We start from the raw sequence: 23057 nt of genomic DNA on the forward strand, positions 1-23057 counted from the left end.
TGGAGACATGAGGTTAAAGGTTATGTGCCCACCCCCCCGGTGCCTACCCAGAGGACTGAGAGCCTTGGTCCCTAACAGGCTAGAGTGAGAACACCCTTTCACAGAGGCGTGGGGAGCAGAGGTCAGAGTCACAACAGAAACTGCTCATTGATCTGGCTTGGAATTGAGCTGGGTGTCCTGAATTTCGATTTGCTAAATCTGGGGTCCGGACATCCTCGTCTATGGCCTGGACCAGGGCTGAGGCAGTGGACTAACAGGAGTCAGTCTGGGCCTCCATCCTCTGCACTGGGCTGGGAGAGGCAGAGATCCCTGCGCTCCTGGGGCTTCCCCGGGGAACCTCAGTCGGAAGGTCCTGTGGCCCTGGGCACCCATGGGATGCCATGTGTGGGTGCCAGGTCCCCGGAACATGTGCTCCAGGTCAGGCCAGGAGGGGCTGTGCCCAAAGGCTGTGCAGGAGGACAGATGGGCCTCTGGGAAGGGATGGGAGGGGGAAGCAAAGGGTTAAGCCTGGCTTGGGAGGCCCCTGCCTCTCTCTGCGTCAGGGTTTCAAGGCTGTGTCCTGTGACTCCCTCTCCGCGGGAGATAATCGTGGCTTCTTGATATTTTCTTTCTCCCCTCCCATACCGTATCAGAACACTGGCCCGGCCACGGGAACTTTCCTCTGCCCTCCAAGGCCACTGTGCACAAACCCCTCCCAGGGCACCCTTGGCCTTTCCAGGACCACCCCCAACCCCCATCCCCAGAGGAACTGTGGCCCTTTGTTAGGACTGCTGACCCGGCCGCCCGACCTCCAGCCCTTGGGAGCACCTCCGAGCTCCTAGCCCGGAGCCTGGGTCTTTGGGCTTGTCCCACAGACATGCACACACATTCACACAAGCACGTGCGTGTGCACACTCACTCCACACTCACGCTCCCGTCTCGCCCGCACACACTTGGCCCACGTCTCTCCCACCCAGTCGCCTGGGGTCTAGACACCCAGCTCAGCCCCTGTCCCCGGCTCCTCACCCTAACCCCGGCTCAGTCACCACCAAACATGACCTGGCAGCCTGGGGTCTCGTTCTCACGGAGGAGAGGGCTCTGCCCCCCAGGTGTAGGGAGGGGCCTGTCACCTTCCAGCGCCCCATATAATGGCCACTGCCATTCCCTCAGGGCCTTCCGGGTCCCCGGCCAGCTGCCCCACAGAGAGACCCCCTTCCTCAGGCTCTGGTTCCGGATGCCCGAGGGTAGTACAGGCCCCTCGGCAGGAGTCTGGGGGCGAGTTAGGAATTGGGAATGCTGTGGGCCAGTCCCTGCATCCGTCAGCTCTAGCTGGGCGTGTGGGGCCCTGGGCCTTGGCCTCACCTTGTTGAGGGGGAAACCGAGGCCCGGGTTGGCAAGGTGAGCCTAGCGTCCAGGGACATGGGCCAGGCGGGGTCGGAAACAAGTCTCCCTGCTCCAGGCACTCCTCGGGAGGTCCCCTTCCCACTCTCCTTGTAAACAGAGAAACTGCCTGGCTGGGTCGGTGGGAGCTGGAGGGTGCCCCCTGCCCTGGGTGGGAGCTGGGAAGGCTGAGTAGACCCTGGATCTGGAGAAGGGGCTGGGCTGGGGCCAGCCTGTCCTGGCTGCAGGGCTGAAGGCCACGGGGCAAGGAGCTCCTTGACCTGTGGCTCTGTGCCATTCTGGCTCCCGGAGAAGAGGACCAGTCCCAGCGGTCAGGGCGGGGGACCACGGGCAGGGGAAGCCAAGGAGGGTGCCCGGGGGACCGAGCGTGGGCTTGCACACACGTGTGCACCTGGAGTGTGTCTGCGAGTAAACGTGAGCAGCGCCGGGGCCGGGCCCCTGAGTGGGGAAGGCTGGTGAAGGGCGTGTTGGGGAAGCGAGGACGGGGTCAGAGGCCTCCGGGCCTGGAAATGCATGTGAGCAGAGCCCCTGCTTTCTTCCCCACGGGGGAGTGAGGACACAGTGAAGACAGAGTGACGGGCTGGGGCCAACCAGGACACTGGGCAGAAGGGGTCTGGGAGAATCGGAAAGTTCGGGGCGATGTGCGGGGAGGGTGGGCCCTTCCTGAGATGCTGGCCCCCCAGGCCCCAGGAGTGGGAGGCAGGCGTGATCGTGGTCTTTGAGGAGAGACCCACTGAATCCCAGCCCTCAGCCCTGCTTTGTCACTCCTGGGGCCAAGCCTGGAAGGGTGGGCTTTCCTCTGGGGGCCCCAAGGGCTCAACACCCACCAACCATCTGCCCAGCATGGGCCGCACACAGGGGGCAGGGTAGGCAAGCTGGCACCGCGCCCAGCAGGGTCAGGAGTCGAGGGGTGGGTCTGACACAGCCAGGCGATGGCCACAACCTCCGCCCTGCCCCCCCCCCCCCCCCCCCCCCCCCCCGCAGCCGCAGCTCCCCTACTCGGACCTGCCCTTCCCTCCCTTGCCACCGGGGGGCGGGAGTAGTCAGAAGGGCCTGGAGGGTCCACACCCTTCCCCTGGGGCAGGGCCACCCTGCCGGAGGCCCCATCACACCCCCCACCCACCCCCGCCACCAGGTTCTGTGTTTCCTGGTCAGGTGGGGCCCGGAGGCAGGGGATCAGATCTCCGCATCTGCCCCGCAAGCTGGGAAGAACCAGCACTTTCCATGTCTTCCCAGGGACAGACCCTGTTGCTGTGGAAATGGAGAGCGAAATGGAGAAGAGATGACCGTGCATGGCCCTGAAGCCATCACTGGTCCCTGCACTGGTTTCCGACCAGCCTCGCTCCCAGGCACCCCTTCACCTCCGTGGGGGCCCTGCCATGGGGCGATTCCCAGGCCTGGGGCGGTCTGCAGGCACCCCTGCAGGGAGTTCTCGGAGTCTTCCCGGAGGCCCCACTCCCGGTCCGCGCACTCGGCACTTGCAGTCATTCAAACTTTGATCTAAACCTTGTTGTTTTATTTATTTTTTAAAAGATTGTATTTATTTATTTGACAGACATCACAAGTAGGCAGAGAGGCAGGCAGAGAGAGGAGGAAGCAGGCTCCCCTCCAAGCAGAGAGCCCGATGCGGGGCTTGATCCCAGGACCCTGAGATCATGACCTGAGCCGAAGACAGAGGCTTTAACCCACTGAGCCCCCCAGGCGCCCCTAAATTTTGTATTTTAAGTAGATTTCTAAAGTTTTACAAAAGCAGAATGTCCAACAGAGCATTTCTAATCATCAGTTCACGTTTTCACACCTTCTGTGCATCCTTGAGTGTTTTTTCCCTTAAAAAATGTTGAGCTACAAAATAGGGGCACCTGGGTGGCTCAGTCCTTCGGCTCAGGTCATGCTCTCAGGGTCTCCAGATCGAGCCTCACGTCAGGGGTCCCTGCTTAGCAGGGAGCCTGCTTCTCCCTCTGCCCCTCCCCCTGCTTCTGTGCCCTCCCTCTCTCTTAAAAAAAAATAATAAAGTTACAAAATATTTAACCCTGCAAAAAGATATGCAAAGTCCTAAGCTGTGAAGGAACCCTTCACACAAACCCGAAGCTGATACCACCCGTACCCAGTCCAGGAGGGCAACCGAAGCAGCTCACACGGTGTCTGAGCCCAGGCGAGCCCTGGACCTTGGGGTTTTCATTCTGCCTGGCAACAGCTTTATGGACGGCACTTTTAGCAAAAGCCTCCCTTTCCCTGTTTTCTGGAATTCAGGACGCGTTTCATCAGGGACCCTGAAGACGTTTGTTACAAGGTTTCCTTCACAGCCAGTCCTGCTGGCTCCACCTCCAAAGAGCAGGACTTCTCAGACCTCTGGGGCTGTCTCCAGGGTTTCACCCACCGGGCTTGTCTGGGGGGGGGCCTCCCAGTCCACAGGCCCCAACCCACTGGGCTCACAAGGCCCTGACAGAATGCTGAGTCCCTCGCTTGTCCAGCACCTGCCAATGGCTCCCACCTTTCTCAGGGCAAATCTCCCCAGGTTGCAACCCACTAGCCCGCAGGCCATAGGACAAGAGCCCTCTGACCCCTGGCTCTTTGCCCCAGGGCCTTTGTACCTGCTGCAGTTCCTGAACCATCAACCTCATTTTCAAGTCATTTCTTCTTCCTTGACCACACCCCCCTACAAGGCCCCTGTTCTTATTTCTCCATTCCCTGCCCCATTTCTGGTTGGTACCCCCACACCCTACCCTGCCTGTGGTTCCCTCCCTCTGCCCTGCCAGGAGGGTGGGGATGCCGTCTCTCTGCTCCTAGGAGTGCTTGGGGGCTGAAACCGGCAGAGAGAGGGTCTTCCTCCCTCGCTTCCAACCACTGCCCCTGGCACCACACGCCGCGTGAAATGACTTTTTTGCCTGAACGGAAGCCATCAGGAGCTTGGGGCCGGTGAGATTCCTGCCCCACCCACCCCCCCGTGTGTCCAGCTCAGACTCTGGCCCTCCCCGGAAAACACAACTGGGAATGGAAAAGTGGGTGCAAAAGAACTACAAAGTTGGATCCGTTGTTTCAAAATTCATGAAAGCATAGACTCCTGAGGCAGGGAGGGGCACTGGGCGGGCAGGGGCTCCCCGCGGAGCGGGTCTCGGCCCACCGCCCCCTCCCCCAGCCCTCCATCCCGCGCAGGTTTCCGGCTGAAGTGGGAATCCCCAGGCCTTTGGGGCGGGAAGGGAACGGGGAAGCCGGCCTGCTGATCATTCAGGTCCAAAGCAGCAGTGTTTACAAGCCCCAGCGGTGCGTTGCCCATTTTTGAGTCAAGAAAGCGTGATTCCTGCACAGGCCACATGGGGTCACCCCCCTCCCCCGCACAGGCCCCCAGGGGTGGGGTGGGGGCAGTGGGAGTGAGGCCCCGCCCGCCCCGCCCCCTGCCACCTTCGCTTCCCCATTTCACAAACGAGGAAGTGGGTTTTCGAGGCCCGAGGCGCCCCGATCTTGGCTGACCCTGGGCGGGGGCGGGCGGGGCGGCAGACGCGGTGAGGCCGCAGGCGCGCAGCGTTCCTGGGCAGCGGGTTCCAGTCCACGTCCTCGTCGCCACCTCGGTGCCTCCCCGGGTTTCCCTGACTACGTCGAGGAGATGAACCAACACGCGCGCAAGGCCTGCCCACCGGACGGGCGGCGCGCTCCCCGCGTCCACCGCCTGCGGTCGGGCCGGGGCACCGGGGGCGGGAGGACGCTGCCCCCTGCGCGCGGCTCGGGGGGCGCCGGAGGTCGCTGACGCGGCGCGCGCAACGGGTTTGAGCGGCCAGAAACCCGGCTCGGAGCGCAGGGGGCTGCGTGTGTGGGAACACGGGCGCCCGCACGGCCGGGAGCGTGTCCGCGGGGCCGCTCGGGGCCTCCCAGAGCCTCGAGGCTGTGCGGGGAAGGCCTCGGCCCTGGCGGGGAAGCCGCCGGCGCTTCTGCGCTCAGACCCGCCTTCGGCCCTCGGCGCTCCGCCTCCATCTCGGGGCACAGTCGCACGGAAGCCCTCCCGCAGGCACTCACTTGCTTCTAGCACTTTCCGCGCACAGACGTCATGGGCAGGAACTGAGGTCTGCCGGCCTCTACCTGCTTCCGCAGAAAGTTAGACGTGAACTGGAGGAAGAGCCGCGGCAGGGCGGGGCTGGCCGGGCTTGATTTTGTCCTAAATTTACCCCAGGCTCAGTCCCTTGTAGGGTTACTGGCTGGGGTCCCTCACGCTTCCTCCCCGAGGAGGCCTGGCCAGCAGCCAGCTCGCCACCACCGTGAGCCGCCGTGAGCCCCCACGAGTACCTGGCACTGAGGCAACTCTTCCACATCTGCCTCCTGGGGCGGGGGTCCGGGGGGGGGGGCACTGGAGACCCAGGCCCGAGCCCACACTCCGTGCAGAGCATGCAGAGCACCTCCCCTTCCAGCCTGCTGACCACTGGCGGGCGCCCCTGAGGAGGGCCTGAGAGGCGTCACACCCTCAGCTGCACCCCAGGTTCTAGGAGAACCCGGGTCCTGAGAGCCCAGGGGTCGGTGGTCCCCTGGGGAGCCCCCGTGGCCTGAGGTGGTTTTCAGGATGAAAACCCTCCGAGTTTGTGGCACTGTGCTGGTGCCCCGTCTTCCTGGAGAAGGATCCAGAAGCCACTTGGGCCTGAGATTGTGCCAGCCTGGCCATGAGGCTACCCTAGGGGCCCAGGGAAACAGAATGGGGTGGGGGTGGGGCCCACAGCAACACCCCCATGGTTCACTTGTCAACTTCGTCCTGGCCCCAAGGGCACCCCAACTCTGCACACACCATGCCCTCCAGGACCTGCACCCCCAGCCTTTTCCGAGTGGCACCCCAAGATGCAAACACCCTGGGGAGGGCCTGAGGGGGCCCTCGTAGCCTGATCTCTGCAGGGGGCTCCAACCCTACCCCACCTCCTGACCTGGGGGTCCCATGTGAAGTACCCTGGCCAGCACCCAGGCTTGGCTCTCAGTCCCCAGCCCCACAGAGGCTAAGTCCTGTGACACTTCAGCCACCCAAGGTCGGCCACCCAAGGTCATGGGTGCTGCTGGGCCAGAGGGAGCCCCCCAAGGAACCATCATTGGGATTTCAGTTTTGGGGTCTCTGCTGGGGTGGGGCTTCCTTTACAGAGCCTGGAGGGGCGAGCGCCAGTCCACGGTCCTGCCCCCTATGGTGGCTTCCCCATCACTGCCCCCTGGGGTGGGGACAGCTGGGATCGCTCTGCCCACTGCCAAGAACTCAGAACCCACTGCCCATTAACCTAACCACCGGGTCTGCTGTCCAGGGCAGGGGTGAGGGGAGTGTCCCTCCAGGAGCTGGGCTGGTCGGAGGGGTCTTCAGGCCCTTGAATCAGGCCCTCCAGAGATGGGGTCTGATGGGCCCCGTCTCCTCCCGAATCCCAGACACCCACCAAGGGCTGCTGCTCATTCCAGCCTGTGCTGGGGGCACAAAACCAAGCTGTTCCTTCACGCAGGGTGGGGCTCACACCCCTCTCCCTGCCTGTCCCCCCAGCCCTCCCCGTCCTCCCTCCCCAAAGAGGTTGCCATGGGCCTGCTGGTCAGCAAGCCGGGCCTGCGTTTGGAAGTGGCCCCTGTCTCCAGGCACCATCACTCCCCGGGGCCACGATTCCCAAGCTCCATCCTCTGTCTGTACCCCAAAACCCAGCCCTCAGGGTCACCTCCACCGGGGGGCTGGTGGCATGACCCTGCACTCAGGTTGGCGCGGACACACACACACACACACACACACACGCGGCAGCCTCCTGTTTCTGCAAGGCCAAGCAGCCTCAGGAGAGCACGGGTGTCTGCTCAGGCCTGGCCCGGGGCTGGGCGAGCTCCCGACACCAGGAACAAGCACGTGCCCTTTGTCGTCCTGATTTCCACAGACACAGACCCCGTGGCTCCTCGTTCTCTAGGGAGAGAGAGGTGTAGACCACCTCCCAGACCGCCCCTCCCAGGCCCAGCAAGAGCAGAACCAAAACTCCGGGGTGTGTCTGGACGCTGCAGGCCAGCCACACTGTCTCAGGCCATCCTGCCACACCAGCGTACTGGCCTGAAGTCCCCAACCCAGGGACGGGGGACTCCCCGTGGACTGAGGGGCCTAGCCAGCAGAGAGGAGGCCATGGCAACGCCAGGTCCAACGTCTCCAGAGCCAAGAGGAGGGCCCAAGCCATCCTGTGGGATCACTGCGAGCACCCAGGACCACGCAGGGCCGGCGGCCAGCCCCCACACGCTTGCCCCGATGGCCCTTCCCCTTCCTCACGTGCTCCCTTCACACACAGTGGAGTGACCCCAGGGACACACCTCCCAGGGCGCTGTTTCCACAGAATCCTGCACAGGACCTGTGTGGCTGATGAAAGACGTGGCTGGCCCCAACCACCACTGCCCCAACACAACAGTCTACATAGACAGGAACTTTCTGTGTTCACGGACGCAATGACCACAACGCAGCACAGGGACTCAAGGGAGCAGGACCAGAGTCTTCGCACGCAGACGGGTCTCTGTGGTGGGCGAGCGGCCCTGGCCTCCTGAACACCCACGCGCCGAGGCCCCGAGCACTGGGACACCAGTGTCCGCTCTGCGCGGCTGGACACTGCACGGCCACGTGCAGAACACCTGGTCTGGGGGCGCTCCGTGCAGCCTCAAGTTCTAGGTCTAGGGGCCTTGGGAGGGGTGTGTCCCGGGCCTCTCGTTGGATCGTTTCTCCGCGGCCACTCTCGGTCACTGGGTCTCGTCAGCTCTCTGATCTGCTGGTCCTTCAGCCTCACCAGGAGCTCCGGCCAGACCACCTTCATCTGTGAAATCTGCACGACGACACGCGTCTGAGAGGCAGCGCCCTGTCCACCTGCGGGGGGCCGGGCAGGGTCAACCCCTGGCTGCGTGTCCAGCTAGACCCCTGCGAGGGCCACGTGGCTGGTGTTTCGGTCAAAAGCCCTCAAGTGGGGCCCCAGGGAAAGGCTCTGTCAGAATTGAGCTCCACACCGCCCCGGGGGGCAGCTGGGGGTCCTGGCAGCAGGAAGGGAGTCGGGGAGGGAGGTTTCGGGAGATGCTGGCTGCCTCTGTGGCCGGGACTTCACGCAGCCCCTGGCAGATTTGGGGGCCTGCCTGTGGACACGCCGGGTGACTGGATGCACGCACGGCATTTGGGCACCATGCGCAGTTTTCTTCTAAAAGCTAGCCGCCAAGAAAACGTCCCCGTGCTGATGTCTGCGCGGGAGGAACGGCCAGGCCCCACCTCCCAGGCCGTCGGGCTGTGGGCGCTCCTGGGCACATCACAAACCTCCCCTTCCTGGAAGCATAGACCCAGGCTCACCCCAGCAGCGAGCAAAGGCGTGTCTGCCCCCAAGCACGCGGTGCTGTGGGGACGCGGTGGTGCAACAGCCCTCGCCCTCGCCGTGGACAGACAGCTCCCGCTGGTCGAGGCATCGAGCCCGCGACGCAGCAGACACATCCCCTCCGTGAGCCCCGGGCAGCACGGGCCAGCGGGACCTGGCATGCGCCTACCTCCTGCCACCGGCCCCATGCTCGGTCCCCAGGCACAAGCTGAGGACCCGGGGCCACACGCAGAGATAGCACCATCCGCCGCGGGGCTACTTTCCTACCGCCCGATCCCGCTGACCCACAGCCTCCCTCCCAGACCCGAGGCGGCTGCTCCACCAACAGGCAGAACCAAGGAATTCCCCCATGTTCCCCTGCAAGTCTCTCTTCTCCCGGGGAGGATCTCCCACTGGTGACCATCACGGCCGTGGCACTCAAATAGCAGGCGCAGCGGGGCTCCCCCCCCCCCGCCCCCGGTTTGGAGAAGTCAAACGGTCATGAAGCGCTTTGCTGGCCCGGGGACCAGCGCCACTGGCGAGGGCCTGACGGCAACCTCAGCCCCGAGGCTGCTTATCACTTCCTCTCTGCTGCCCTCAGCAAATCCCAACCACACGATGATCTCACTTTCCTGCTTCCTCAGGAAAACAGCTCATCAAGATTTGGGTATCCGCTAGGGAACCAGGCTGTTTTCACAATTCTTCGCGGCTCCCTGCACTGTCTCAGGTCCAAACCTGTGGCCTGCGCTCCCCTGGGGGTGGGGGTGCGGGTGGGCATGGGGGAGGGCACTAAGGGACTTGAGCTCTTCCTGAGCCCAGGAGCACGGGAGACCCTTAGTGAAAGACCAGAGGAACAGCTGTGCCCCTGTGGAACCAGGTGTGTGCCTTGGGGGGGGAGTGGTTTTTTGCTGAGCCCCTGCCTGTGGGCCTCTGGGTGGTGGCACCTGTGACTGTCCATAGTCCCCATGGGCCTGAGGTTTGGGAATGGTCGAGGCTGCGTGGCAGTGAGTCACGGGGGACAGAAGCCCATCATACTCTGCTGTTTCCGGGCTTGCTTGGAACGTTCCACAGTTTAGGGGTCTGCTAAGTCACCAAACTAAATATGGTGCTCCCTGGTCAGGGACCTTGCCTGCCCCGGCCACACCAGGCCCAGCTTCCTAGAAAGGAATGCAACCCATCTGCTTCCTGGGGGGCGTCTGGGCATCGAGGGGCCCCCAGGTCGCTGCACCTTGACTGTCTTCTGCAGCAGCAAGGCCAGGGCCTGCTCCTCCTCCAGCAGCTCTGGCAGCCGACTCGAGGTGCTCCCGTGGCCGCGTCCTGACTGAAAGGCAAACACCTGGCCTTTAACGCGGGGGTGTGTGGGGAGAAGAGCGGAGGTCAGCAGTCAGGGGCCCTCCCTGTGCACACACAGTGGCCCGTCTTCTCTCATTTTTTTTTTTTAATTTTAAGATTTTATTTATTTACTTGACAGAGAGAAATCACAAGTAGATGGAGAGGCAGGCAGAGAGAGAGAGAGGGAAGCAGGCTCCCCGCTGAGCAGAGAGCCCGATGCGGGACTCGATCCCAGGACCCTGAGATCATGACCTGAGCCGAAAGCAGCGGCTTAACCCACTGAGCCCCCCAGGCGCCCCCCTCTGCAGTCTTCTGACTCGGAAGGGTCTTCGCGCCGGAGGGCCTGTGAAGCTCAGCCCGTCCGAGGTGAGCAGACGCAGCAGCGCACAGGAGAGGCTGGGCCCCCTCGGCAGCACGGGGTGCGGGTGGAGGGGGCACCACGCAGGCACCGCCCTGACATCCACCCACAGCACAGCCCTGGATGCCTCTGAAAGGCCCGTGTGGACCGTGTACAGGGCCGTGGGCTCCCACTCGGGAAGCGGCAGCCTGGGTGGCTTTGGACGGGACACCCCTGGCCGTCCCCTCAGAGCAAGGACCTGTCTTTCTGGAGGTGTGAAGTCAAGAGCGCCACAGGCCTCGTCGGACACCGCCCTCTGTGGGAGGCCCGAGGGGGCTGCGATGGGGCTCAGTTCCCCAACCCAGGGACTGGGCATGACCGTGTGTGCCAGGCTAGCGAGCTCTGCCTGGGTCCTGCCAAGGCTTGAAAGGCTGAACAGCGAGGGCCAGCCCAGGAGGTGCTGCTCATTGGCCTGTTGCCGACATACCTCCCGGTTTCTAGGCACGGAGGCAGGTGGGAGGGGGCCGGAGAGGAGAGAGCATGGCCCCGGGCTGGCCTGGGCACAGGAGTGTTCACTGCCCCGGGGCTGGTGGGTCAGTCCGGGAAAGGGCCAGGACTGGAGTTTCACAGTCTGCACCCGGGTCGTGGGTGGGCAGGGCCCTCATCACCTGTGCTATGATCACTGGCCGATAAGCGGGCCACATCCCAGGACCACCAACACAGCAGGGCAAAGGCCACACAAGGACCCCAACAAATAACGGCTGCTGTGAGCAGGGCTGGCCGTGCAGTGCCGTCCCTCACCCTTCCCTTCGGGGCACACGAGATGGGCTCGATGGCCCCGGGCGTGCTGGCCACCACCCTTTGGATTTCCATCTCTGAGACCCACAAATGCACCTTGTGAAAGACTTTCCTGCAAAGGACGTGGGGGTGGTCCTCAGCGCAGCAGCTTTGTGGGGCCAGGAAGTGGGTCCGGCTTTCCTTGGAGGACAGGCTGGGGCTCGTGGGCCGTCTCACCCTGCACCCACAGAAACCCCGCAACCGTCCCGTTCCCGGCAGTGCCATCCGGGGCCAGAGTGCTCAGTGCCCTGTGCCTTCAGGCCAGGCCTGTCCTAACCTGGACCTCCGAGGGAGAGCTCACCTTTTGGCTAGAAAGTCCCACAGGCTCCCCGCCTGGCAATGGGGACCCCTCCCACCCCTGGGCTGAGCAGCAGCCCTCCTGCCTCCACCTCCCCCCAAGTCCCCTTCTCCCTCTTGGTTCTCTGTCCTACCGGAAGTTGCCCAGGTGTCAACCCCACAGTCCCTCCTGTAACCCCTCAGGCTCAGAGAGGTCCTGACCAGGGCCTCCCAGGCCCTGAACAGCTTGAGCTCCCCCCCTGCCCAGCTTCAGTGGCGCAGGGACCCTGCTCCCCACTGCAGCACCCCTGGGTCACCCAGTCCTCGTTCTGCTGCCCCTTAGGGTCCTAGGTGCTTCTATCGCCCCTCACGACGGACGCTTCCCACTAGACAGCCGGTCAGCCCCATGAACGCGAGGGCCTGGAGCCGAGCCCGCCGCCCGGAATTGCTGGGGAGTCAGCGAGCAGGAGGTGCGGTCCGAGGGCAGGACTGATGCCCTGGTGGGGCTGGTCTTAAGCGGACCGCGCTGTCCTCTCGGCGGAATGAGGGGAGTCCAGTGGACAGGGACACAAACGCCGAAGAGACCGTCAGGGAAGCGGCCTGAGAACCGTGGTCCAGAGGCCGGGAGGGGAGGGGAGGGGAGGGGAGAGGAGGGTCGCCCGCGGAGAACAAGGGGCGGGAAGGGGGAGGCCAGGCTGCCGAGAACGCGCCGGCCCAGCTCCGGGTCCGCGGCGCGGGCGTGCGCGCCCAGCAGCCGCGGTGGGCTGGTGCCCGGTCTCCGCCCGCACGGCCGCGGGCCGGGGCGCAAGGTCGGCCCCGCCTGACGGCCTCCGACGCGTCAGCGTCCCAGGACCCCCGAGGAGGCGGCGCCCAGGCGGGGACCGGCCAGTCCTGGGCGAGCGGCCCCAGTGGTCAGGCTGCAGCCCCCCGGCGGCGCGGCTGGGGTCGGCGGGGCCGCACGAGGAGCCTCCCGCCCCGCCCCGGGTCTCCCGCACGTGCAGGGAGCGCTTCGCCGACGGCTGACGGGCGGCCCCGCGGCCCCCGCCCCGGCCCGGTGCCCCCAAGGGCGCCTGCACCTCCGCGGCCCGCCGGTCCCCGGGCCGGGCGGCGCTTGGGGCGGCTGAGCGGGGCCCGTCCGGCCACGCGCGGAGGCCGCGGAGGCCGCGGAGGGCGCCGAGGGGCAGCGCAGGGCCGCGGCAGCCGGATGGGGCGGGGCGGCGCGCCAGACCGGAAGGGGCGGGGACTTCCGGCGGGGGAGGGGCCGCGAGGCCGGGGAGGGGGCGGGCCGGGGAGGGGGCGGGCCGAGGGCGGTGCCGCCCCGCGTTAACCGGCCGCTCGCGGGTCGAGACTCGCGCCGCACACGGTCGCGCACACGGGGCTGCGTCGGTTTAATGACGGTCCCGACCGTGCAGACCGGTCGGTGACCTGGTCCGGAAACACTTCGCGGCAGCTCCGGCCCCGCTGCGGGCGCGGGGGCCCCTCGGGGTGCGGGACGCCGGGGGGGGGGTGTTCCGGGAAGGGGGCGCGGGGAGGTCCCAGGAGGGGGGCGGCGGGCCGTGGCTCCTCTGCGCGCGCTCCTCGGGCCGGACGGGTCCCCGGGGGCGGGGGGCAGGGGCCGGGCCGACCCGAACCCCGCGGGGAGGGCAGCGCGGTCCCCCCCGGGCCGATGTCCGCAGCCCCGCGTCACCTCCGCTGCACCGGGGGCCTCGGAGCCGCCTTCGCACCCGCGGCGCCCTGGGAGGAGGAAGGAGAACCGGAGCTGAACCGCGGTCCGAGGGCCCCGATGAGTCACGCTTCCTCGTGCGGAGGTCACCGCGGCCCACACCGGGCGGCGACCGCCACAGGCCTAACCCCCGCGACCCCAGCCTGGCCCCCTGACTGACAGGAGGAACAGACGCACGGGCAGCAGGGGCGGCAAGAGGGGCAAGTGGGTGTGAGACAAACCCGGTGGACAGTGACCCCGGGACACTGCCCCAGCCAGGGAGTCCGCCGGCCCTGCTGCCCAGCATCCGGGGGGAGACAGGCTCACCTGCACGGGTCCAGGGGTGGCTCTTCCCGCCCCAGGCTTGACTGGAGGCATCGGAGGTGGGAAGGTCGGCTTCACACCCTGGGGGACAGACAGCGGACTCTGGACACCATCCAAGGCCCCATCTTCCCCAGCATTGGCTCTGCTCCCGACTCCCCTGCAGGCTTCTTCACAAAGAAGTGCCCCCAGCTGGGGCAGAACCCCCTCCTGGGCCCATCAGCTGCACTCTGGCCTTCTCCCTCAACGTCCCCACCCTACCCCAGCATTTCCCAAAAAAGGCTCTTAAATGGCTAGAATGTGGGTCTTTGGAAGTTCAAATGCTGAGAATTCACCACTAAAGTTGGCATCTGTTTACACTTCAGCTTCCTCTGGGTAGGCAGGGCAGGTGCCCCCAGGATCTGGGTGGAGGAAGGGAAGGCCCAGCGTGGGCACTGGCCACGCCCCTCCAAGGGAAGACCCTTGGTGTGCACAGCTCCCCTGCAGCCGCTCCTGGCTCGACCCATTTCTGACCCTTTATTCATTTTTCCTTTCAAACCCCCCCCCAAGGCTATTTTTGCAGCTTTGCTGTAAATCTAAAATTAGTTCAAAAAGTTAAACAAGAGAATTTCCATGAAGCAAACACCACAGTAACGGTGGCTCCTGGCAGGGTCTCTGGATGGACGCTGCAGACCGTGTGGGACCACCGCGGAAGGAGCCGTCCGCCACGCATCTCCGAGCATCTCTAGACTTGAGCTCCACAAGGCAGCCAAGGACACCACAGGGTCTGGCTGGGAGGCGCCCGGCAGCCAGGGAAGGGCACGCGTGCAGCTGGAGGTCTCCGGAAGGGCGGAGGCTTCTCACCTGCTTGGGCTTCAGCTCAGGGAGGCGCTTGGCAGGAGGAGGAGGTCTGAGCTGGTGGGAGGGAGGAGTGGCAGTCAGGGCCCCTCAGCCCCCCGGGTTTAGTAAACATCCTCTCAGGGCCGGGCCATCAGCCTCCGGAGTGTAGGGGCTGCTGCCCTGGGGTCCCCAGCTCACCAAACCCAGCCCCCAGCCCCTGCACTCCTCGCCTAGGACCCACTTGGTGCTCCCAGATGCCCTGGCCGCTCACCTGGTCTGGGGGCGGCCGGGTGTACACAGGAATGGTGAAGGGTGGGTTGGACATGGTGACTGGAGGCTGCAGGGAACAGGGTGGGGAGCCTGGGGCTCACAGGGAGGCTAGGTCCAGGGAGCCAGGCTCTGGAGGTCCCAGCCCAGAACCCGAGGTTCCCACCCCTCCCAGAGGAGGGAGAGTGAAGTGCACATGGAGGGCTCTGCCCTGCCCCACGGGTGCCCAAGGCTGAGCCCAGGTGCAACTCCCACCCTCCCCTTTGCCAGTCTTGTGGAGGGGCCCAGAGATGCTGGGCAGGAACAGAGGGCATCTGGGCCTTAACACCTCTCTGTCCACCCTGCAGAGGCAGAGAGCCTCACGTCCAAGTCCCAGGTCTGGTCTGTCACTGGCTCATGCGGGTTCTCAGACTGTCCACCCTGAAGCCTGCTTCTGCCTCTGCGGGGCAGCTCCAAGCCCTGCTGGAAGGGATTGGGGATGGCCCAGGGGTGGTGGGATGCACTGCTTACAGCACGGGGCAGCTGCTTAGGGGTCATCCTGGAGGCCATGGGCCTGGTGGGCTGGCTGGGGTGGGTGGTGGCGGCTGGAGCCCCACCCTTGGCTGGCACACTGGGCCCCTCATGGAACAGGGGGTTGGAGAGCCCCTTGGCAGTCTTGGGCACTGAGCTCCTGGGGAGAAAGCAAGACTGGTCAGTGTGTCCTGGCCTTGGGGTCTGGCCCAGGGAATCGGGCTCCTGGGTGTGTCCTGCAGACAGCAAGATGGGGTGAGGTCCCATGGCAACTCCATGGGCAGCTGCCCACGACGGGCAAAGCCCATATTCTCCCAAGTGCTCTGGCACTGATCAGGGTGGGGATGGAGGGGCTCTGTCTGGGCTTACCGTCCCCCCCCACCTGTTGGCCTTGCCTGTCACCTGCCCTGTCTTCAAGAGGCAGAGGCCCCAAGCTCTCTGTGCGGAGGGCTGTTCCTCTTCCTCAAGCAGCAGCAGGACGTTTCCCAATCGTGTATGCACGGGAAGTGCTTCTTGCAACCCCAGAGCATGCTCACCTCCAAGAGCCTCGGTTCCAGGCCTTTCGGTAGAAGACCACACCTGCCAGGAGAGCCACCAGCAGCACCACAGAGGCCAGCAGGCCCACCAGGAGGCTCCTGGACCCTGTGGGGGTGCAGGAGACCAGGTGTCAATAGGGCAGTGAGGGCCCCAGGGCCAAGGAGGGGACCGTTTTCTCAGGCGGAGACCCAGGAGCCCAGGGCCCACGTGAGGAGCCTCAGCACTGAGAGCGAGTCTGTTACACCGCCCTGTGGGCTCTCAGAGCCGGGGCTGGGGGGCCTGGTGGGGACTGGCCCCTGGCCACAGTGACGTGAGCAGGGTCTGGCCAGGCTCAGGGGCCATGCTGCTGTGGGCAGCTGTGGGCACAGGGGCTACTGGAGAAGACGCTTGCGGGCGTGGGGGGCCCTCAGACTCCCGCGCTCAGAAGGCGGCCGAGGACCCAGCAAACTGGCTGGGTCCTGTCCCCACGACTGTGCCCTCTAGGACAGGCCTCTTGCCTGTCTCACGGGGAGCCCAGGTGGCAGCCGCGGGGTCAGAGAGCCGAGGCCGCGTACCTGCATCGTTGACAAGGCCTGAAGGACCTGAGGGCACGTGGTGGCCCTCCGGCCCAGCCCAGGTGGTCTGAGGAAGGACGGGACCTGCACAGGACCCTATCAGGCCGTGCAGGCACGAAAGCCCCGGGGTCGCCGGGCCTACCTGTGTGCACGCGGGGCAGCAGCTCTGTGCAGTGGGGCGGGGCCCAGCCCGGGTGGCAGTGGCACTGTCCCTTGTGGTTGCACACCTGGGGGTGACCGGGGGTGAGGACCAGGCCGCCATATACCTGTCTGCCCATCAGACGTGTGGCCGGCAAGGTGAGCTGTCTGGCGGCTTCCTGTGGGCTGTCCTTGGGGCACGCCCCCAAACCTCCCTGGGACTGGGGTCAGAAGGGAGCACCCCAGCCCTGGTATTTCCAGCTCTCAGTGGCTGGCTGTCCCACATCGTGACACACGTTACTGACAGCGGAGAGCTTTCGGGTCTGCCTAGCCCCAGCCCATGCGTCCACGGCACCGCGGCCCCGGGCCTTGGTGTTCACAAGGGACACCCAGATCCAACCAGCCTCCGGTAGCGTCCCCTGCTGGGCCTGAGCTCATCTCGAGCACGGCCCACGGGTCTCCTTCAGCCCCAGAGGGCGCATGGCGGGACGCCCCATGGGCTCACGTACCCCGTGGTTGTTGCACTGGGCAGAGCAGTTTATGGATCTGTAAACGTGCAGGTGCCGGCAGACTCCTTTCCAGCAAACCTGGAGGGCCGAGGGGATCTCCTCAGGCAGACGTTCTAGACCTCCGCCTGGAGCCCCCGTGTCCTCACGAATACCACCAGCCGACGCGGACCCTCGGCCTGATCGGGAGCACTGGGGGAGGCAGGCCGGGGCCGTCACACCCAGGCCGGCAGGGCCACAGCGGCCACCGGGGCCAGAGGGCCGGCGTCCCCCACGCCCAGGGAGGTGTGGGCTTGCAGAACAGAATGGTCTTCACACCCCGTGAGCGGAGGACCGGCTGCTTGAGCACCTCCCGTCCACCGGCAGCGCCTCGACTGAGCCCACACGGGAGCCGGTGTGCACGGCCCTCGGACCGTGTGGGCTCACCTCCGTGGGACATGTGTCTAGGAACGCCACATGGGGCGCGTCCAGGCTCACGTCTGGGTCACAGCCCTCGGAAGCCCCTACCAGCTGCCGGCAGTGGTCGACCCTGCAGCAGACAGGCCCGGGGCGCTCACCCTCTCCTCGCCGCACTTGGTGCCTTCCGGCACTGGCTCATACGCAGCACCTCCCTCCAGGGCGAGAGCCTGGCAAGTGCCCGTGCGCAAGGTGAGGGTACAGGAACTCCGCTCCGGCGGCTTCCGTCCGCCCTCACAGTAGAGGGTGCCACACGTGTCGACCCTGTGCACAGAGAAGCAACCAGCTCTGCTGGGTCTCCTGCCTGACGCCCGCGGGCCCTCCCTCAGGAGGACCTGGGGAGCTGCAGAAAACGACGCCCCGAGCCCTCGGATGGGCCGTAGGGCCCTCTGGTGGGCACCTACCCTACCCCCAGTGACAGTGACACACCCTCCCTCCCATGAGGGCAGACAGATGCTCAGGCCTGGGGGTGCCGGAGGGCAGGGTGGACCCCCTGGAGAACCCTCTGACTCAGACCCCAGACTCCTTTGTGCAGAAGACCCTCTTGGGCGGCCCCACTTCCAGGGACATCCTGTGGCTCACGACCCGGGGAAATCAGGCCACAGATGACCACTCACTTGCTGGAACCCTGCGCGGGCCTGCCCTGGCAGCCTGGGGAGATGCTATAGGTATAGCATGTTTCCTCAGCAACACGCGAGCCTGCGGGGGGCCAGGAAGGGGTCAGTCCTCTGGCTTGGGCCCCGCAACGCCCCGCAAGCCTGTGGGCACATGCCTCACCTGGCCCCCACAGGTCCTGGCACCTCTGGGCCAGCGCAGGACAGACCCCATTGTAGCAGTAGCCCCCTGGGCAGGGTGTGCCGTTCTCCTGGAAGGCGTCCTCCGGGCACAATGGCCGCTGACCATCACAGTACTCCTCAAGGTCACACGCATCCTTTGGGGGACGGCACAGCTCACCGGCAGGCGTCACCTGCCCAGCAGAGCAGAGCTTACGTGCGCAGTCAGCCATCTCCTTGGGACCCCTTCCCACCGACTGGCCTGGGGGCCCAGGACTCACCTTGCAGTCTTGGCAGCAGGCCCCTTGGGCACAATGGGCCCCCGCGGCCAGCTGGCAGGTGGTGGCGTTGCAGCAGGGGTTCTGACAGGCCTGAAGGGCAGAGGTAGGAGTGGGCTCCAGCACAGACCCTGGGCCCCCTCCCCAGAGGCCCCTCGGGGCTCAGAGAGCAGAAGCATTCTGCTCTGTGGCCACGGCACACGGGGTGGCTGGTGGGTCATGAATGGGCGTCCAAGAGGGCAGAGGGCGGCGGGCGTTTGGCCTGTACCTGGGGCGGGCCACAGTCACACTGCTCCCCGCGCTCCACAAACTGGTTCCCGCACACAGGGTCGCCCACCATCCGGCTGGGGTCCGGGGCGTTGGCCAGGCAGGCTGTGCGGGGCTCCTCCACGAACATCTCCAGGTCGGCGCGGCTGCACTGGCTGAACATCCTGGGGAACTTGGAGCTGGGGGCGCAGGACGGAGCCTCGGTCAGGGTGCGGGGGCTCCTAGGACACCCCGCTCCCCGGGCAGCCCCTGGCCTCACCCGATGCTGGCCGCCATGATGCAGCCGCCGCCCTCCCGTGGCACGGGGCAGTAGCAGCCCTGGACGTTCTCGTCATGGTCCATGCCCAGGTTGTGGCCCATCTCGTGGGCCATGGTGGATGCGACACCGACAGGGTTCTCTAGGTTGTGGTCCTACCGGGAGAGGCCCTGCCAGCTAAAGCCACACCCCCTCCTGCCAGTAACACTTCTCAAAGCATCCCTGCACCCTCCAGGGGTGGCGGCCCCCAGGCGTTCCAACCCACGGGGACAGCGTGGGGACAAGCATGTGGACCTAGTCCTCAGGGCTCCCCGTCCAGAGGCCGGCAAACCTGGTTCACAGCCCCCGAGTCCTGGGAGCACATGGCCGACACCTTGGCCAGTCCCACGGTGGTCCCGGTGAACTCAACCCCGCTGGAAACAAGAGCAGTGGGCGAAGGTGGACGCCTGGAAACTGCCTCCCTCCCACGTGCCCCCCCGCCGCAGGGCCCCGGGCCCGGCGCCCACGTACGTGATGAGCTGCGCATTGTCGTGCTGGTGCCTTCCCACCAGCCTCTGCGTCCGCCACCGCAGGAAGTTGTCCAGCGTGGTGTCGGGGTTCGAGCTCACCTGAATCTCGTCCCCTCGGCTCCACATCTCCAGGCCCACCAGGACCACACGGAAATTGAGCTCCTGATAAAGCTGGGAACGCGGGGGGGCCCCAGGTCAGGCTCGGGGACAGCGAGGGCGGCAGACGCAGCCCCGCTCCTGCTGGCCCTGTCCCCTCGACCACGGAGATTTCTACCCACCTTGTCCACGTGGTTCACCACCTCCATCACCCGGCTGCGCACCGCTGCTCTGCTCCCTAGCCGTTGGAACTGGAGGACGGCAGGCCCTCAGAGGCACGCGGCCCACCAGCCAGCCCCAGCCCTGCCCCCGCGCTCCGCCTCACTACCTCTGCGCTGTCCGTGACCACATACAGCTCCACATAGCGGGTGTCTCGGGGCAGCAGCCCGTTCTGGGGGCACAAGGCGCTGGTCAGCCGCCCCGGCCACAGTCCTGGCCCGGGCCCAGTTTTCACACCCTGACCCTCTCCCGAGGTCTTGGAGCGGGTACCCGGGCCCCTGCTCAGACTGAAGGTGCCATCCAGGAGGCTCCAGCTCAGGACAAGGACGGTCTCAGTAGCGACTGGCAGAGCCAGGCCCACTGGCCATGGGGACCCCCAGCCAAGCACAGGGGAGTCTGGGGGATGCAGTCCCAGGGGACGGGGGTGATGCTGGGCTCCCCCGCTCACCCGGGGCCTGAAGGCTGCCGAGGTCCGAGGCCCCAGGGCCTGCTCCAAGCTGGTGTCGCTGACCCCACAGGTCCCAAGCTTCTGTTGCAGATGCTCCGCCCGGTATAGCGCGTGCCGCCCCTCTTCGCCAGCCCTGTCCAGGGGCTCGATCACGTGGACGTCTGAGCCAGCCCGGAAAAAGCCCCTGAGGGCAGAGAGAAGCCAGGCGGTTCTGAATGAGTGCACCCCCCACCACGGCAGGGAGGACGGCAGGGGCGGGGGCAGGGCTGCTGCTGCGGACCCAGCCCCATCTGCACTGGGACAGACAGCGGCAGGCCGGGGAGGGGTGTACGAACAGGCTGCAGGGCCCGAGGGGAGCCCCAGAGCCCGGGGAATCTGTGACTTCTAACAGGCCACAGTCCGTGTGTGGGAAGATCACCACCCCAAGCCCCTCTCTTCTCGGCCTCCGACGACTTCTCTGGAGCAAGTGCGGGACAGCTGACACCCCACCCCCCCAGGTCTGCGGCCCGCACCTGAGGCCCAAACAGGTGCTGAGGCTGGCAGCGGAGTGCTGATGTCCTTGAACGTGGCCTTGGTAGAAGCAGTGACCCTGCAGGAGGGGGGAGGCGTGAGGGGCCTGCAGCTCCCCCCCCCCCCCGCCACGGGTTCCGCTGGCCGCTGGCCTCTCCAGGGCTGTCCTGGGCCCTACCTGCCTCTGTCGCTGCTCCACCACCTGGGAGCCATTGGCAGCCCTGTACGTCTCCGTGTAACCCGAGCCCACCAGGTCCCTGGAAAAGAGCCACTGTGGTTCCCAGGGCCCGCCTGCCCCCCACTAAAGCCGCCTCTGGCCTGGCAGAGTGGCCGGGCATGTACTTACCTGTTCTTCCTCAAGTGCAGGGTGAAGTTGTGCCCCTGGGTCCCAAGGACGTAGCTCACGCTCTCCGGGTACAGGTCCTGAACCGGGGGACAGGGAGGGGTCCAGGGTGAGGGGCCCTAACCCAGGGCACACACGCCTCCAACCTTGGTGTGCTGGGGCTGGGCTGGGGTGCAGTCAAGGCCAGGGCACCCTGAAATCTGAAAGCCCCCTCAGAGGACCTTAGGGGTCATTCAGTGTCAGGCTAGTATTAGGAAGCTGGGGCTGGGCAGGTTGGAGCTCTAGACCTCAATTTCCCCATCTGTCCACACACGTAATGACTAGGATCCCCTTTCCCAGAAAGCAGGGGGTTGGGGAGACAGGGCCCTGACCGGCAGCCCTTAGATCCAAGGTAGCAGAGGAGATGGGGGCACATGACCCAGCACCCCAGGAGAGGGTCTCCAGCCTGCCGACCTCTAGAAGGCTTTCTCCAGATACCAAGGTCAGGACAGGCGGTCCTACAGGGATTTCAGGAATGCCTCCAGGCAGCCTTCCTCGGGGAATCCCAGCCCAGCTCCAAATGCCCCTCGAAGGTGCGTCATCACAGTCACCACAAACCTGGCTGGCCACACGCCCCAGATGAGCCATCCCCTCCGGCCTGAAAGGGATCAGACTTATCTTGCCAGTGAGTGAAACTGTGACGTGCCCTGAGCCATCAGGGCTGCTGAAAGGCAGCCCGAGCAGCCCCAGGGGCCCCCACGCAGCAGAAGCCACTCAGCTCGCCCGCCCCACCCGTTGGGGGCAGGCTGAGGCAGGATGCAGGGAGTGGAGGTTGGGTGTGGAGGAAGTGCGGGCAGAGACAGCCCTGCCGGCAGTGGTGGGCACGCTGGGAGCTACAGACAGGACAGGCTCCGGGGAGCCCGTGGGGGCCCCCCAGGCTGGCTTCCCCGCCCAGACTTACCAGGTGGGAGGGCAGAGCTCGACGGGCACGGGGTGCTGGCAGGCGTCGGGGCCACACCACCTCGTACTGCTCCACGTGAGGCAGTGGGGTGCTGGGGGCTGCCACTGTGGGGGAGAAGGGGGTCAGCCGGCCGGTGGTGGGCCTGCACCACCTCCCCTGGGGGGTCACCAGAGAGTGTGAGCACCAGGGATTCGGAGCCCTGGGTGGAACCCATCGGGCTGACCTAGACCTGACCTGACCTCCCGTCCCCTCCCCTCCCCTCCCTCGGGTCTCTGGGCGCACCGGCCTGGGTGGGGGATAGGTCTGCCTGTCCCAGCCCAGATCCAGCAGCTGCCAGGGACCCAATGACAAACAGCACCGGGAGTGGGGTGAGGCCCAGAGAGCGGCCGCCCGGCAAGGTTCTTCAGTCCTAGAGCGTCAATGGATGAGACCCTCATCTGGCAGAGCACCCGCAGAGAGGCTCCGGGCAGAGGCCCCCCAGGCTGGGGTCTGGGCCACCACGGAATTCAGCCCAGAAAGCTCCCCAGAGCGCAGCGGGGTGTGTGTGTGTGTGTGTGTGTGTGTGTGTGTGTGTGTGTCCCAAGTGGCTGGACGACCTCCTCCCACTCTCCTCCCCCAGTGCCCACTCTCCGCTCCAGGTCACACTGCTCCTTGGTCCTCCCTTCCTTGCCAGGCCGGGGGACCTGGGTAGGCGTGGGCAGTCATCCCAAGGCTCCAGGTGGATGGGGAGAGGCGCGGTTCTCCCCAGTGCCCTGTGAGTCCCCAGAGGGACCAGCGCTGGGGAAGCACCCCAGGCGGCTTCTCCCCCAGTTCCCTTTTGAAGTTTCCGTCTGCCACCCTGGGCCTTCCCGGTGAGGGCTCCCCTCGGCGCGACCGACCCGGAGACTGACCCGGAGCTCGGCAGGGTGTGGAAGGCCAGGGGACCCGCTGGCGCCCCGGAGGGCGGCCCCTCCCCGCAGCACTCACCTAGCAGACACAGGGCGAGCAGCGGGAGCCCCAGGCCGCGCATGGCCGGGGCGCGCTCGGGGGGCGTACACTGGGGTCGGGGCCAAGAACAGGGGGCGCGCACGGGGCCCGAGGTCTGGGGTCCGGGGTCCAGGGTCTACCGACGCCGCGCTGGCAGAGGCGGCTCCGCTCGCGGGTAGAGGTCTGGCCCC

General features: G+C 65.9%; 1 protein-coding gene across 3 annotated transcripts; it reads right to left on the bottom strand.

Moving 5' to 3' along the window:
- Positions 1–13102: 13102 nt before the first annotated feature.
- ADAM8 (ADAM metallopeptidase domain 8) lies at positions 13103–22951 on the bottom strand. Of its 3 annotated transcripts, none has more exons than XM_044236727.1 (24): positions 22867–22951; positions 21901–22004; positions 20964–21040; positions 20796–20874; positions 20620–20696; positions 20108–20291; positions 19769–19831; positions 19623–19691; positions 19346–19515; positions 19167–19248; positions 18839–18990; positions 18581–18758; positions 18316–18405; positions 18039–18192; positions 17879–17960; positions 17363–17525; positions 16809–16886; positions 16304–16388; positions 15607–15712; positions 15071–15230; positions 14565–14630; positions 14318–14368; positions 13481–13558; positions 13103–13185 (listed from the first exon to the last, which is right to left on the bottom strand). In XM_044236727.1, the coding sequence occupies exons 1-24, from the start codon at positions 22907–22909 to the stop codon at positions 13135–13137; spliced, it is 2442 nt and encodes an 813-aa protein (XP_044092662.1). In that variant the 5' UTR covers positions 22910–22951; the 3' UTR covers positions 13103–13134. The 3 variants fall into 3 exon arrangements, with proteins under 3 accessions (XP_044092662.1, XP_044092661.1, XP_044092663.1); XM_044236726.1 differs by having other exon boundaries at positions 18039–18228; XM_044236728.1 differs by lacking the exon at positions 19167–19248 and having other exon boundaries at positions 18039–18228; positions 19444–19515.
- Positions 22952–23057: the final 106 nt, after the last annotated feature.

This window comes from Neovison vison, chromosome 2 (genome assembly GCF_020171115.1).
Source record: "Neovison vison isolate M4711 chromosome 2, ASM_NN_V1, whole genome shotgun sequence".
Classification (NCBI taxonomy): Eukaryota; Metazoa; Chordata; class Mammalia; order Carnivora; family Mustelidae; genus Neogale; species Neogale vison.

Excerpts from the sequence above, each read along its gene's own strand:
- ADAM8 (XM_044236726.1), bottom strand. The coding sequence starts at position 22,909 with ATGCGCGGCCTGGGGCTCCCGCTGCTCGCCCTGTGTCTGCTAG. Across the intron at positions 20,697-20,795 it reads TGGAGCAGCGACAGAGGCAG|GGTCACTGCTTCTACCAAGG; the intron begins GTAGGGCCCAGG and ends CCCCTCCTGCAG. Across the intron at positions 19,692-19,768 it reads TGGTCACGGACAGCGCAGAG|TTCCAACGGCTAGGGAGCAG; the intron begins GTAGTGAGGCGG and ends GCCGTCCTCCAG.